Here is a 14,709-nt window from a genome sequence, read left to right as displayed (position 1 = left end):
AAAGTCTCGCCAGGTTAAAGTGCATCATGTTGTTAGTTTGTGTGCTACTTGGATTATAAATTGCTTGAGTAAAAGTTTAAACGTACTGTCAAAAGTATGCATTTCCAAAAGTTAGTGATCATTTTCCATCAACATGCTCCCCACATTCTGCCATCATTCATCAAAACTGACCCAACTTTTCTCATCACTCCATTTCATCACATTTTATATTCCACAGCCTTCACTGTAGCCAGCATTTCAGGGAATTAGCTGCTTAATACGGATGGGCAGGATAATGTGGTAATAAGGAGTAAAATCTGTTTCTTTGAGACTGTAAGCGGGAAGTCTGGCCCACAAATTTGTTCCACATTACACGAGCAGAGAGCAAGTAAGGCCAAGCGGAGACATGCACTTGATGGAAAGTAATCCTCAGGGCCTGTGTGACTGATCTGGATTTGGTTTCTCTTTACTCAATTCATTCGTCCAACATGTTGTGTGATTGCTTTTTTATAATGTACTAAAAGAAACTATTCTTAAAATGGATTTGTAACTCTCGCTTTCAAGTGGCCAGCCAGAAAGAAAGAGGGTTGTAAAGACATAAAGTTCAGAACAGTCCACAGTCGCTCTGTAGACTGCAAACAATTAAATACGTCTTTTTGACAGCACCTATTATGGTTTTACTGGAATAATAATGAGATTTTCTAATTCATTGCTGGAAGCCATAGTAGCAAATTGAGGTCATTGTAGATACTTTATTCAAAACAAAACTTGTGAAGCCTGCAGGGACAATCACAATGTATTGTAAGAACTTTAAAAAGAGTCACCAGACTATTGAAACCTTACAATGTTCATAGTCTAAAGATTTGGTGATTTCTGTTGAGGAAGACTGCCTCATTCAACACTGAGGCGTTATCATCTGAACTTATATTTAGCTACATATTTTTTGTCATTCTGTCTAACCATGGTCATTTTGATTGATTCTGTGTATAGAATCGATTAGATAATGAACTTGGCAATTGCAGACATTGCAGGCTGTTTCCTCAGTTGTCTGCTGAGCTCTGCCCTAGATAAGAACACATTAATATGCAAAATGTGCTCGCAGAAATGAGGCTGCAGCGCTCCTGTTTGAGTCTTATCAAAAAGAGACGGCCAGACTGCACTGCTATAATAAAAAAAAAAAATCAGCTTCATTGTTGAGATAGATTAAATATGCCGTAATAGGGACAACCGCTCCTATACAGTATGTTGTGGGCTTAAAGTGCCTGCAAATCTTGAGTATATTCTGGCATGAAACCAAACATATACATGCACTGAAGTATCCTTTCTAAAGAAAAGGTGGTGGAAGCAGCTTGGAGCATTTTTTTACATGAAATGTAAAGGGGGCCCAACAAAAGAGGGAGCAGAGCAATAAAATACATGAAAGTGACTGTACTAGTATTATGTAAGTGTGTATGATATCATCGTAAACATGTTGTTGATGTACAGTGTTGGGTCTATAACGATCGTGAACACTATCTTGCTGTTTATATCTTCTTGAAAAACGTCTCTTGTAAATGAACCTCTGCTGACAGTGGAGCTCTGCCACCGGCGTGCGAAGAGTAAACAAGCTCTTGTCACAGCAAAGCAGAAGTGACAGTTTAAGCCAAGAGACAGCTTGGAATAAAATGCTCTGCTAACCAATCATGTGACACACGTCAAAGACTACTGACGGCAATCTGAATTTTTGATTAAATGTTCTCCCTCTCTGTCTTCTTTTACCTCTTTCAACCCGCCTCTTTACTTTGATCCTTTCTCTCTTTATCTCTGTCTTTATCTTTTTTCTGCCTTCTGTTTATTCTTCTCTTTATATCTACCCTTGAAGACCAGGAGTTCTCAAAGACCTGAAGACCATGGGCTCTATCTCACTCTTTATCTTCTTCATCACTCTGCTTGTGCTCGCCAGACAGGTAAGTTCACTTTGTAATAGTTTGAATGATGTTATCTCTTTTCTGTACACATCCTCACTGTCACAAAAAGAATATAGTGGTCTAGTTTGCATACATATCAGCATCTCATCTTGGTATCTTTCAGCATGTATTTACTGTTTTTCCGCTTTGTGTAGCTTCTTTTTTTCTTACAGTTTTCTTACATTATCTCATAAGTTGGCATGACCACTTTCCCTTGAGCTGTGGTTTTGATTGATGCTGTGTCAGTTTGCTGGCCTTTACACCAATAGACGCCATTGTGTGAAGCCCCAACTTTATCTTCTACATCCCTGTCACATGTCTCCTGTTGAGGGACTCTATGTGGTCCATTTAACCTTTAATGGTCTCTCTCACACGAACACAACTGACTTTGATGGATTGTTCTGCAGCTGGACCTTTCACCCGGATCATTGAGGTCCTTGATGAGTATTTTTTCCTCAGTGTCACAAGAGCTAGCTTTAAGGGAAACAAAACGAGCCTCTTGACACTCGTACTTCTACCCCCCTCTCTATAACATCTATATTACTTCAGAGATTTTGGGTCAAAAAATAGCAGATCCCATTCATCTTCGAGATGGAAATCCACTCCACAGGGTAGTTAACACTGAGCAGAGAAGGTAAAGGTTTTGGGCTTCTGTGCCACACGCGGTACAGGAGAGGCATCACAGGAGCAGTTTGTATGGCCTCTCTTAAGCTGCTCTGGGCCGGTGATTTAAATCAGCAAGGTTTGAGCTTCAACGGTGGACTGAGATTTAGTAGCCAGGAGACTCAGGGACCAGAGACTGGCAACTCTGTAGAGATGTTTTCCTCTAAGTCCAGTTATTTTTGGGTTTATGCTACACTGAAGGGCACTTACTGTACTGCAGAGATTGAGAAGTGGGACACTGTTCTCTGAAGCTGCTGCACAGACTTGAATATTAATATCAAATGCATTTATTTAAAGTAACAAAGGGCTGTTTGACTGAAAACTGAGGTGGAAACACAGTATGTAAGGTTATGCATTAAGGATATTGTACATGCATCGTTGTGACTAAGCATACATTTGCATGCATGTTTTATTTGTGTGCTTTAGAATAGACCTGAATGCAGACTGAAGCAGCAGTACTCTCAGTGAGAGGAAGCATGGACAGGGTAATATTCTTGTTTATATCACAGCTGATCAGTTAATGGCCAGCAGCTGATCCCCTCAGCAATGCTCTACACTTTCTTTCTCTCTGTGTATGCATGCATCGTGTGTCACAGCTTTACTGATAAGACACCCACAAAACAAGTTAATTGGACAATTGGACGTCCCCCCCCCCCCCCCATCACATTACGCTGAACATGTGTTTTATGAATTATTATGTGAGGTTTAAATACATGTGAGGTTTTTTTCCACAGCTGTAGAGAAAACTGGGAACGTATGTTTCTGAACAAGTTTAGGTCCTTATGTCAGTGTGAAAACTGATTTAACACTTCCTGTGTGTAAACGCACACATCTAGACATGAATATGCTGTGATTGAGTTAGAGTAGCAAACAGCACATTACTGGTGTCCCCAGCTCAACGAAAAGGCACACGTTACATCGAATATTACTGAGAAATGTATTACTCAAAATTTCTACTCACTCTGTGTCACTAAGATCCGGTGTGTATTAAAAATACACTTCATCTTTGTCCCGCCTGCTGTTGACTCATCATGTCACTTTCTCCGCCTGATAGTTTTTCTGTTAGAACATCATACAAACATATCCTCTTTATCAATGAGGTTCATGGTGTACTGCTTGGAAACAGGTTTAAATAGAGTCATCGTCAAAGAGCGCCTGAGCTGTGAGGAAGAACATTACCAAATGTACCCTTAATAGTCATACCTCTTCTGAAATATTGACTTACGCTAAGCCTGCTCTGTGTTCTTATTCTCAGTGTAGTGCTGTTTAAATAATCCTGTTTTGCTATAACCAGAGCCACAACACTGAATTGATGTCTTTCTTCATGGGGGTCATGTGACAGAACTGTGGCCTGCTGTTTTTCAATGTTCCTTTTCTGTCTTGGAGCCCTGCTGGGCTTCACTCTTGTAGCTGTGTCTATTTGTTTTCTCTGTGACTTGATGGAAGCAAGCTGTACAGCTGTACCTTCAGTCTCTTCACCTCTGTGTCCTCTTGTAACAGAATGAATATTACTGTAGGTTAGACTTCCTGTGGAAGAACAAGTTCAAGAAGGAGTGTGAGGAAATCGAGACAATGGAGAACCTCAACAGGGTTTTGTTGGAGAACGTCCTGCCAGCACACGTCGCAGAGCATTTCCTGGCACGAAACTGGAAGAATGAGGTAGGCGTTCATGTTGTTGTTGTTTTTTGTGTGTAATAATGAAAGTTGTGTTGTGACAGAAGGCTGCAGGACAGATGTGTTATGTTTCACAGAGGTCTTGCAGTACCAATGGCTACATGCCACAACCCATTACATGTATCCATTCATTAGCTGTGATGAGGCGATGCAGAACAAGCTTCATACAGAGATAATCAAAGTTCATACAACTCATCTGACATGTGTCTATAGTTTCCTACCCTGCTGCTTAGAATGTTTTATTCAAATGGTTTTCTACCTTAAAATCAGCATGGGTATTGGTATACTATGACAACCATGACCTATTTTAGTGTGGTTTTCTTCCATTGAAGAAAAAAAAAAAAGATTAAACAAAAATAGCTTGTTATTAGTCGAAGGTACCCGCTGTATTCAAGATATGTATATCTTATATTTGTTTTATCTTTAAAATCACTTTTCTAAAGAACTAGTTGAAGTAATAAGGTTATGAATTAACTTTAATGATGTCAGAAGATTGGGAGACAGTAATTTAAGAATCTGCTGACATGCCTTTGAGATGTTCTCATTCATGAAACACTTTATCTCCTGAGAACTTCTCCCACTGAGAGCTGTGCCAGTAAAAGTTGTACATCTTTGAAAGCTTAGAGGACGTGGCGTGTTGGAGGTTACGGGAGTTTAAATAAAAATGCTGCTTCTGCTGCAAATGTACTAAATAAAGAGTCAGCAGATGACTCTATTCTGCACTTGAACAGGATCCAGGAGAAGCTGCTGCTCTAATGGATTTTAGAGTTACTGTAATTTGGATGGTGGTTTGGATGATTTGCCTTCTTTCATTTTTCTGTCTGGTTTATAGCTTGTGTATTATCCACCTCTGCGGTCTCACTTCTGACTTTTTTTTTAAAAGAACGCTGTCGAGTATTGAAAAAAAAATCTTTTTCATACACAGAAAACTCTGAAAATTGTCCGTTAGAAGCCAGAACTGAAATTTTAAAAATGTTTTTTGCTGCCATCCAATGCTGACTACGGTGCTTCGTCTCCTCCGTTTTGTCTTGCAGGATCTGTACCACCAGTCCTACGACCTGGTTTGTGTCATGTTCGCCTCGATCCCAGACTTTAAAGAGTTCTACACCGAATCTGACGTCAACAAAGAGGGATTGGAGTGCCTCAGGCTGCTCAATGAAATCATCGCTGATTTTGACGAGGTAAAGACTATACACTCGTGCAACCTTTACAACATCCTCCACATGCATCACAAAGGCAAACCAGTATATCCTTTAAAAGCAGAGTGCGGTTGAACTGTGTGAAAATGCAAGCTACAACCTTTTGTGATGTTACCTGCATATTGAGGCTTTCAGTGGCATGCATTCAGGATGAAAAGCTTTTAACATATTCATAAACTCTGATGTGGATTCTGTTTGTATTTTTTATTTGAAGCTACTTTCCAAACCTAAGTTCAGCGGTGTGGAAAAGATCAAGACCATTGGCAGCACGTACATGGCTGCTACTGGGCTGAACGCATCGCCTGGGCCTGAGTACACATCCCAGGTAGGCTCATCACATAGATTTTCTACTTTATCATTATATTTTGCATCAACTATAACAACATCTGTGCAAAAAAAAAAAAAAAAACTCAATTATTCAGGAGATGAAAGTGTTGCTGGTTGTGTTCCTCCACAGGAACATGACAGGCAGTACATGCACATTGGGACCATGTTGGAGTTTGCATTCGCCTTGGTGGGGAAGCTGGATGTTATCAACAAACACTCCTTCAATGACTTCAAACTCAGAGTTGGTGAGTTACACATGATAGATAGTTATAAAACATAGAGCTGTGAGGGGAAGTTCGATTTGTTTTAGCTGCTCAAAATTTGCCTCTGACAATTAACTTACTGTTGATCCAGAACATTTTTTAAAACAAAGTGACAGCTCTGTGAATTTACAGAGCTTCCACCTGATGGGTTTTTTTTCAATGTTACTGATCACACACTAAAAATAGAAGATGTGAAATGATCCGACTATGATTCATATCATCAACAATGCAGCAGCAGCAGATAATTGCGATGAAATCTGAGAACACAACAAACAGGATAAGATTTCCAAAACACTCAGAGGCTTGTTTTTGTAATGAGTCATTTTGCAATACTTTGTTTTTTCATCCGGATGTTGTTTTTGACACATGGACATGAGTATTCGTCAATGCCATATTCTTCTGTGATACCATTGTCATTTTTATGTTTTAACACCCACAGGGATGTGATATGGGTTTCATTGTTTGGCTCTTCCTCAATTAATTATGATAATCCTAACATTCAAACAAATGAAACCTACCGACATTCTAAGCTAATGTTTATTTGGAATGTGAACCTGTTTTTTATCTTGTTAAGTATAAATAAATAAGGGTCATTAAGTGTTTGAATGTGGATTTTTTTTTTTTTGCAAAAAATGTAGCTTCATTTGTCAAAGGTCTACTCACACAACATATTGCTATTATAATAGCTCTGCAGGTTAGCATTATGGAGATATAAATATAAAGAGATTTTCAGGGAGGGATTAATGAATCCGATCTGTGCACTGACTGGCATACTACCCTGGTTTAAATAAAGGTAAAATAAAAAGTGTACATGTTTTAATAACAATAAAATGAAATACATGTTCACAGTGACACATATCGTCATGGCAACACAACAGCAAAGTGAGAGAGAGAGAGAGAGTGTAGAAGGAGAATTGAAGAAAAAGGAGGGTCAGGTTTCCGCTCGCTGCATGTGGTGAGAGTCAGAGTTCGATACCTTCAACCTGTCGGAGAAGATCTCAGCATGGGATGCTCCATTAACTCAGTAGTGTTTGTGCATATGATGGTTCATCCCTGCTGCTTCCAGATGGGTTTAAAATGCTCCATCAGAGAGGGATACAAGTCTTCACCCACTGGGACAGGCCTAAACCAGCAGTTGTGTTCCTGTGTGAGTCCGTGCACTTGTAGATTGTTATTCCCAGGAATCAGGAAATTGACTCAGAAGTCCTCATGGACAGAGGCCCTGTGTCATCTTAGCGCTGTGCTGTGAAAAGCTCCAGAGTCTGTTTAGTAGAGGTGCTAGGATGGCTGGGTATCAAGAGTTCAGCTGCATTTAGCTTCCACTTCATCATGTTCTGATGAAATCTTGTGAAAAGCTTTGTTTATTAGATAAGCAGTGGGACTCCCACTGAAGGCCTTTTGGAGACTTCATTTTTGATTCACCGACATTTTTCAGGTACGACATAAAATCCAGAACAAAATATAATATTCTATTTTGATATACTTTGTGCAATCTGATTCATTCAACCTTGTATAATAAAAGTGTATTTTCCTGATGTGGCAGATGAAACAAAGCGTTCCAACAAAATAATCAACCTATAACTCCACCAACCTTCAGGTTCACTTTACATCCTCAGCGTTTCCCACAGAAAGACCATCTTAATGTTACTGGGACCAAAATATTGATCTCGTAAAAAATAAAACAGTCGAAAGAAAACATTGGTCTAAAACAGGTATTATCAACCTACTGCGACCTATCTATTTCTGATACATTTAATATCTGAACCTTTTCACCAACTATGCTCCGTGTACCTGAAACCCCTGTGAAGATACACAGGAGGGAAATGTAGTGACAAAGTAAATGTGGTTCAGAGACGTCTGAATTGTGCACTGATTGCTGGCTGTACTTCGGCAGGTATTAACCACGGCCCAGTGATAGCTGGAGTCATCGGAGCCCAGAAACCACAGTATGATATCTGGGGGAACACAGTGAATGTAGCAAGCAGGATGGACAGCACTGGAGTCCTGGGGAAAATACAGGTGAGTGAAAGACACACACACACACACACACACACACACACACACACACACACACACACACACACACACACACACACACACACACACACACACACACACACACACACACACACATATATATATATATATTGAAAAAACATCTCCTATAAAGTCTATTCTATTATGTATGTTTTCATTAATCTATAAATCTGCTCCCAACAAGTCCCTGTTTGAATAATAGTGAGGTAGTTACTTAAAAAAAAAGACTGCCTAATGACCAAATTACTTATTGCATTTCCAGTATTTCCATACCATAGGGTATGAAGTCACACAGATCAGGATAGTTTTAAATTTAACTAACGATATTTCAGAGTTTTTGTGTTTGTTCATTTTTGTTGGATTTTCTTTTAAATCCTGGAAATTTTTTTTTTTTTTTTTAAATTCCAGATTTGACAGTAGTCTGTAATTTAAGAACTAACTATTTTGAGTCTCTTTAACTGTACCCTTCAAACATCAGGCTGTGTTTCTTTAAAGCAACAGTACTGCTTCAGTATCACATGTAGATGTTTGAAACGTCAGCACACATGTATTAAAGAGGCATCTCTTCTCTCTGCTTACACTGTGTGGCAGCAGGGACATTACATCAGCTCATCATCATGCAGCATATTTCAATCATCCTCTCCCTGTCTGAGCTCTGATAAGATAGAATGGTTTTTCACCTGCGTGGCTGTGGGAATCGTTCAGAGGGATGTGTAACACTTCACAGTCTTGACATGTTTGGTAGACAGATCTGCTTCCAATTGCATTCGGAGATTGACTTGGTATTTTTCAGATATGCAGAATTGTTCAAAGGCATCATGCAAATATTTTTCTGCCTGATTTTGTAACCCACAGAGGACATTTTCATTCATTTTCTTTATATACAACATGCAGCTGAAGTTCCATTTTTTTTTTGCTGAAAGTTTTTATGGTTAAGCCTCGCTTACCATCCTTGATAGTGATAGGATATCAAAGAAATTGGAGGTCACAATTCTTTACAATCTACTGTTAAAGGTTAGGGTGTTTTAGAACACTTTATCTGAGACTTAAATCCAGTTTTTGGCTGCTGAACCACAGGAGAGGTATGGTGATTCAGAGCTGCATGCCAAGAAAGCAACAGTCTGCTACATTAAAGTTAATGGTTGACAGATTTCTCTGAGCTCCTGGAAATGTTTCCCTTTGCAGAGCTGAGTGTTTTTGCCAGCAGGACAGTTACTCAGTCATGTAAAATGAGTAAATCCTTGTGATTCTCCCTGCAGGTGACGGAGGAAACCAGTCTCATCCTTCTGGCCTTGGGCTACATGTGCTCCTGTAGAGGCATCATCAACGTCAAGGGCAAAGGAGAGCTCAAAACATACTTTGTGCACACAGAGATGACCCGCTCACTGTCCCAAGGGAATGTAATGCCGTAGACTGGTTCACAAAATGCCCAATATATGCAGACATTCTTTTTACGAGGAGGAGATTTGATCTTCTCGATGCTGTCTCAACAGTGACACAATGTGACCATTGCAAGTTATGGATGCCACAGCTGTAGAATACATTTAGTCACTTATGTAAGTGTAAGTGTAGCATGTACAGCAAGTAGGCAATAATCCCTGAAATATTTGTCATTTGAATGTTGGATCCATAAAAGCCACATTTGCACTAGTGCAGACAGAGGAATCTGAAATGGTCTTTGTTAGCATTATGATGTTCTGCGGTGCTTGTGATGGTGACTATAATAAAAGCTTCCTTTAGCCAGGAACAGAAAGAACAAGCTTTATTCTGGTCACTTTACAAGAAAGAGTTCATTTTGAGTGTAAAGAGAGAGCGTGGCATAGATGTTCTTCTTGAGGAGCATCCAGAAAACAAGAATTTCAGTGTGAACTGTGAAAATAAAAGAACATAACACGCCGGTGTCATAGATACAGGGGAGTTTGGGTGAGTCAAGATGTAACGGTCAACAGGTGTGATACTAAAGTGAAAGCAAATGACACCTGCAACAAAGGGAAACCTGTGTGACCACTGTTAAAAAGGAGAAGCCGCCCTTCAGAAAAAAAAACAGCCAGCTAACAAGAAATGACGTGTGTGTACATCACTCCATCAACTTTGCTAGAAGCACGAAGTCTTGGATGTATTTTACAGGCTGAGAAGAAGAAGCATAAAAAAGAATCATCTATGAATATATTGTGATATTCATAAAAGGGCAAAGTTTCCCACAACTATCTTTGCACTTCTATCATCTTTTCTTCATGCCGTAGGTCGAATTTGGCAGAGTGGATCATATCTGAGCCGTGAGGAAGTGAAAGACAGGATTGTCTAACATGACTGGATAACAAAGGGATCAAGATGATTTAAGGGGAAATTTGAAAGGGGAAGTCAGAGCTGGGTCGGTGTACAGGGTAGCTTTAGAGTGCGTGTGGTACGGTGGTTTTGTAACAAAAGAAAATACTATCAAAAAAGTGTTTTGATGTTTTGATGCCATTGTTTTTTGTAAAAACTTCATTAAAATTTATATGTATTTCAGTTCTTATTAGTGTAATTATTTAGCTTTGACCAGCTCACACTGTATTAAAATGACAGGCTGGTGAAGATATCCCCACACACTGGATTCAAGCTCTCATCGTCAATAGAAACTAATCTAAATGAGGATGTTTCATCAAAGCAAATGAATATACTCCAGACTTGGCTCCTGTCAAGTCCTCTTGTTTAATCTTCTGAACTGTTCTTGCCATGGTGATGCCCCTGGAGGGCAGATGGACAGATGAAGTCAGTCTAGACTTCTATGAGCAGACTTTAATCACTGAATGAAGCAGCACATTTTGTGTCCTGTCATGTCTGCTTTTCACATCTGTTCCATGTTGCAGTTGTTATATATTGTTAATACTGACCCAACTACTTGATGTGAATATAAATATACCATGATGGGTTGGTTGTGTGCTCTTAACTAGGTGACATCATGGTATTATTGTAAGAAAAACATCTTAGTTTCTTTTATATACTTAGCCACTTCCTGATCCAGATCTCAGAATAACATCTGCTATGAATTTGCTTTAGATGCCAAACTCAGTAAATAGAGAAACGATACAATAGTCTAAGGAATTCAGACATGTAAAGCCAACCTTCAGCCATAGACTAACAGCTATATATTGTTTTTCTTTGACCTTATAAAAAAGAACATGAGATATGAATTTGTTAAATCATGTTTTCCCCATTCTACCTGCAACGATAATTTTACAAATGACTATCTGACTCTAATCTGGATTACACTGTTGGTCGGGACTGTTAATCCCCTTTGTCCTTCAACATGATCTCATCCAATTTCAAATTTTGGAACAAGAGACAAACAGCAGTGATGTTTAAAGAGGCTTTGTCCCATTGTTCATGACCTTACTACTCTTTCACAAACAATCTGCCAAAGCCGCTCTAACAGCAGTGTGTCCTTGTTGACTCAAGGACATTAGTGAGTGGCTGTCAGCAATTTAATAATGGCCGAGCTCATGAGCCTGAGGCAATCACTTGACGTCACAGAGGAGAGCCACGCCCCGCAGGATCCAATGTTCTGGAGAAAGTGGCGTCTTCAGGTCTACAGCTGCGATGTAATTCATGTCTGTCCTCACTGGCTTCTTGTAGACGGGGCAGGAGTAGAGGCGGGAGTCCTTCACACCTGAAACACAAATGATCAACAAGTGTTACCACATATGCTGAAGAAGACCAGACCAGCCCTTTAAGTTTCAGTCAGCAGTGTTTCCCACAGAATGACAATCTTACTGTTACTGGGACCAAAATATGGATATATTTAAAAACAGTGGAAAGAAAACATTGTATCACTGTGACCTCCGGTCTGTACCATAGATTTTTGGATGAAATTGAAAAAGCACATTATGATGCAACAGAGGTCTTGGGCTTTGACCTTTTAGAGTTAATACTAAAGCCACTTCATCTAATTGAATATCTCTGTAAAATAGTGACCTAGGTCATTAATGATGATTACGATGATCATGATTTATTTCTAAGGCTCTTTTATTAGGGGTCACAGCGAACCCCAAAACTTAACTAGTTCATTCAGGAGTTAAAGTGAATTGATGTGCCAAATTTAAATAAATCCTTTCAATGGTTCCTGAAATCTCAGCGGCAGCACAAGAACAAGGTGACATGACATGATATAGTCCCTCAATTCAAGAATTTTAAAAAAAGAACTGCCAGTGAAGCTGTCTCCTTTCATAATTAAATAATGTTATACCTGAAATTATCTCAAGTCTATGACACATTTAAATCCAAGTGGAAGTGACAACCAACCTGTGCCCAAAAGAAAACAGCTTTTCCAAAGTCTGCTCAGACCAGCAGAACATATGGTGAATGGCTCATATTTGTGTACTGATCATGTTCATTATGTGCAGTCTGTCTCCTCCCGTGCACTTTGTGGATGTGTATCTGTGAGAACGTGTCGGTGTGAATGTGTCTTTCAATCAGGTGCTATGTCTGATAGGTCAGTTAGACTGGAATTGCTGTTTCATGATTGGATGAATCACAGCTTTTAAATGGGACATATTATGAAAAATCCACTTTTACAGTGTTTTTGAACATATATTTGGGTAACCTGAGTGTCTACTGACCCACGAAATATGAAATGAAATATGAATCCAGTCCTTTGTTTGTGCTCTGCATAAGTCTTACAACACAGAGAAAAATGCTCCGTTTCAAATTTTCTCAGTTTGTGATGTCACAGTGGGATTCTGGTAAAAAAAAAATCCCCTCCCCTCCCCTGATATCTCCACCCATGGACTCCATTCCCAGCCTAGAACTAAACTTTTGTGCAGGTCCGCCATTTTTATTCTCGCTACAGAGGATTGATGTCTACCAGGAAAACTCAGGGGGGGGCTCATTGCATTTAAAGAGACACACACACCAAAACGGAGCGTTCTGAGAGAGCTGGTTTATACAGGGTCACAAACCTCCTCTGGTGCTTGATTCATGTTATATTTTGACCAAAGCACAGCACAGATGTTTCATTTAGATCACAGGGGACTGTTTGAAAAGGTAGAAAAGGGGGGATAATATGTTCTCTTTACATCTCAGCGGCTGCAGCCTGCTGTGCACGTCACCAGCCACTTCCAACAAAACCAGCATTAGTCTGTTTATTCATCCTTAGATCCTGTGTGAATCATGTAGGAATGATGATTCAGATAGTGTGTTAGAAATGAAGTTTGGATTCTGATCGATTTATTGAGTGTTAGTTAATAAATAACTTTTAGAAATAGTCAGGGCTTAAAGTAAAGAAAATCCTGAGCTTAAAATGTTGTTGTTGGTTTTTGAGACTGAACAGATTCACAGAAAAAAAGGGAAGGGAAGATAAGAGATTTAATTAGATAATTTCTGTTTGTCGGTTCAGGCACTGCTCAACTTTAAAGTACATTAAACTACTGCTTTGAATCTGAATTTGACTTGTGCTGCTGGATTTCTTGTGAGTGGGAAGAGTGGGGGTCACTTATCAAGTTGTGTTTTGGTTCCCTTGGACCAGGGATATAGCAATGGTTACTTCCCACTTCTCCTGCACACAGCTTGGTTAGTAGATAGCCTCTTAGTTCAAACCTGCTGGAGTATTTTTAAGAAACCCATCAGCACAAAAACCAACAATCTTTGTTACAACAACAACAACAACAACAGCCCCCAAGGACTCAGATACATGCAGGGAGTCATTGGAGGTGGATGTGTTTTCTAGACTCTCGCGCACACATATCAAGTCAATCCCAGCAGGCAGCAGCCTTCTTGGTGGGAAAAGATGGGAGGGGTCGGCTGGTGTAAACAAACTGCATTACGCGTATCATTGGATCATTAATTCATTTTACAGGCAGCCTTCCTTGCAGGCATCCACTGAGGTCTGCCTCTGCTTCCTGTCTTAATATAGTCTGGTCTTATTCAGGACAAGCACTGTGCCGCATACTGCTGGTAATCTATTCCAAGACAAAATAAACAGCACTTAGTCTGCTTGACATTTAAATGTTACATCCATCCATTTAGAGTGACTGCGTGCAATGTGAATGTTGAAGAGAGTAGAAGAGGGATAGAGCAACAAAGAATTGGCAGATTAATCCTGATAGGAGAAAACAGGATTAAAGCATTTGGATTGGAAGAGTTAAAGTTAAAAGAAAAGGCACATTAAAATCCACAGTGTTGATATATTTACTTCTCACCATTATTCTCAGCATACATCCTGATCACAGGCATCATCTCAAAGAGGACTTTAGGCTTTGAGTCGATGAGTTTGCAGCTGCGGCGGTCCCAACCGGCCCCCTCCAGGTAGAGGCCGTAAACATACACTCCCTCTGTGGGAGGCTGGGTGATGTCATCCTTCATCCATCGAGTCACGTCGTTACACAGCACCATGCGGTCCAGAGCCCAGCCCTTGTTTGCTCGAGTGATCTCCTGCAAATGCAGAAACAAATCCACAGGTGACGGCAGTGGAGTGGGCAGTGTGACCCAGCAGTACACAGGAGTGACAGAGCTGACATTTTGCAAAGTTGCCCCTTTTTTTTAAATCAACACGATAACAGGGCTGTATTAGAGGTACAATGAAACAGCACAGTGCAGGGCAGAGAAGTGCCCTGTCAGTGCAGTGTTTGAAGAGATGCTGTGCAG

The 14,709-nt window shown here is 39.9% G+C and overlaps 2 protein-coding genes across 2 annotated transcripts in view; one reads left to right on the top strand and one right to left on the bottom strand.

Annotated features, from left to right (window-relative positions):
* The window catches only part of adcy2a (adenylate cyclase 2a), a 54,814-nt gene extending 44,218 nt beyond the window's left edge, over positions 1–10,596 (top strand). Inside the window, exons 19-25 of the mRNA XM_065958147.1 lie at positions 1,841–1,925; positions 4,089–4,247; positions 5,297–5,443; positions 5,676–5,786; positions 5,919–6,033; positions 7,946–8,070; positions 9,348–10,596. Coding sequence (XP_065814219.1) covers positions 1,841–1,925; positions 4,089–4,247; positions 5,297–5,443; positions 5,676–5,786; positions 5,919–6,033; positions 7,946–8,070; positions 9,348–9,500 — 895 coding nt within the window. The 3' untranslated portion in view covers positions 9,501–10,596. The remainder of the gene's footprint in view (positions 1–1,840; positions 1,926–4,088; positions 4,248–5,296; positions 5,444–5,675; positions 5,787–5,918; positions 6,034–7,945; positions 8,071–9,347) is intronic.
* A 139-nt stretch (positions 10,597–10,735) lies between these two features.
* dnah5 (dynein, axonemal, heavy chain 5) overlaps positions 10,736–14,709 on the bottom strand; it is an 87,713-nt gene continuing 83,739 nt past the window's right edge. The window contains exons 87-88 of the mRNA XM_065958146.1: positions 14,265–14,496; positions 10,736–11,737 (exon numbers count right to left, since the gene is read on the bottom strand). Coding sequence (XP_065814218.1) covers positions 11,586–11,737; positions 14,265–14,496 — 384 coding nt within the window. The 3' untranslated portion in view covers positions 10,736–11,585. The remainder of the gene's footprint in view (positions 11,738–14,264; positions 14,497–14,709) is intronic.

Source organism: Labrus bergylta, chromosome 8, assembly GCF_963930695.1.
Source record: "Labrus bergylta chromosome 8, fLabBer1.1, whole genome shotgun sequence".
In the NCBI taxonomy this organism is placed as follows: domain Eukaryota; kingdom Metazoa; phylum Chordata; class Actinopteri; order Labriformes; family Labridae; genus Labrus; species Labrus bergylta.
This window is presented reverse-complemented; position numbering and strand designations above follow the sequence as displayed.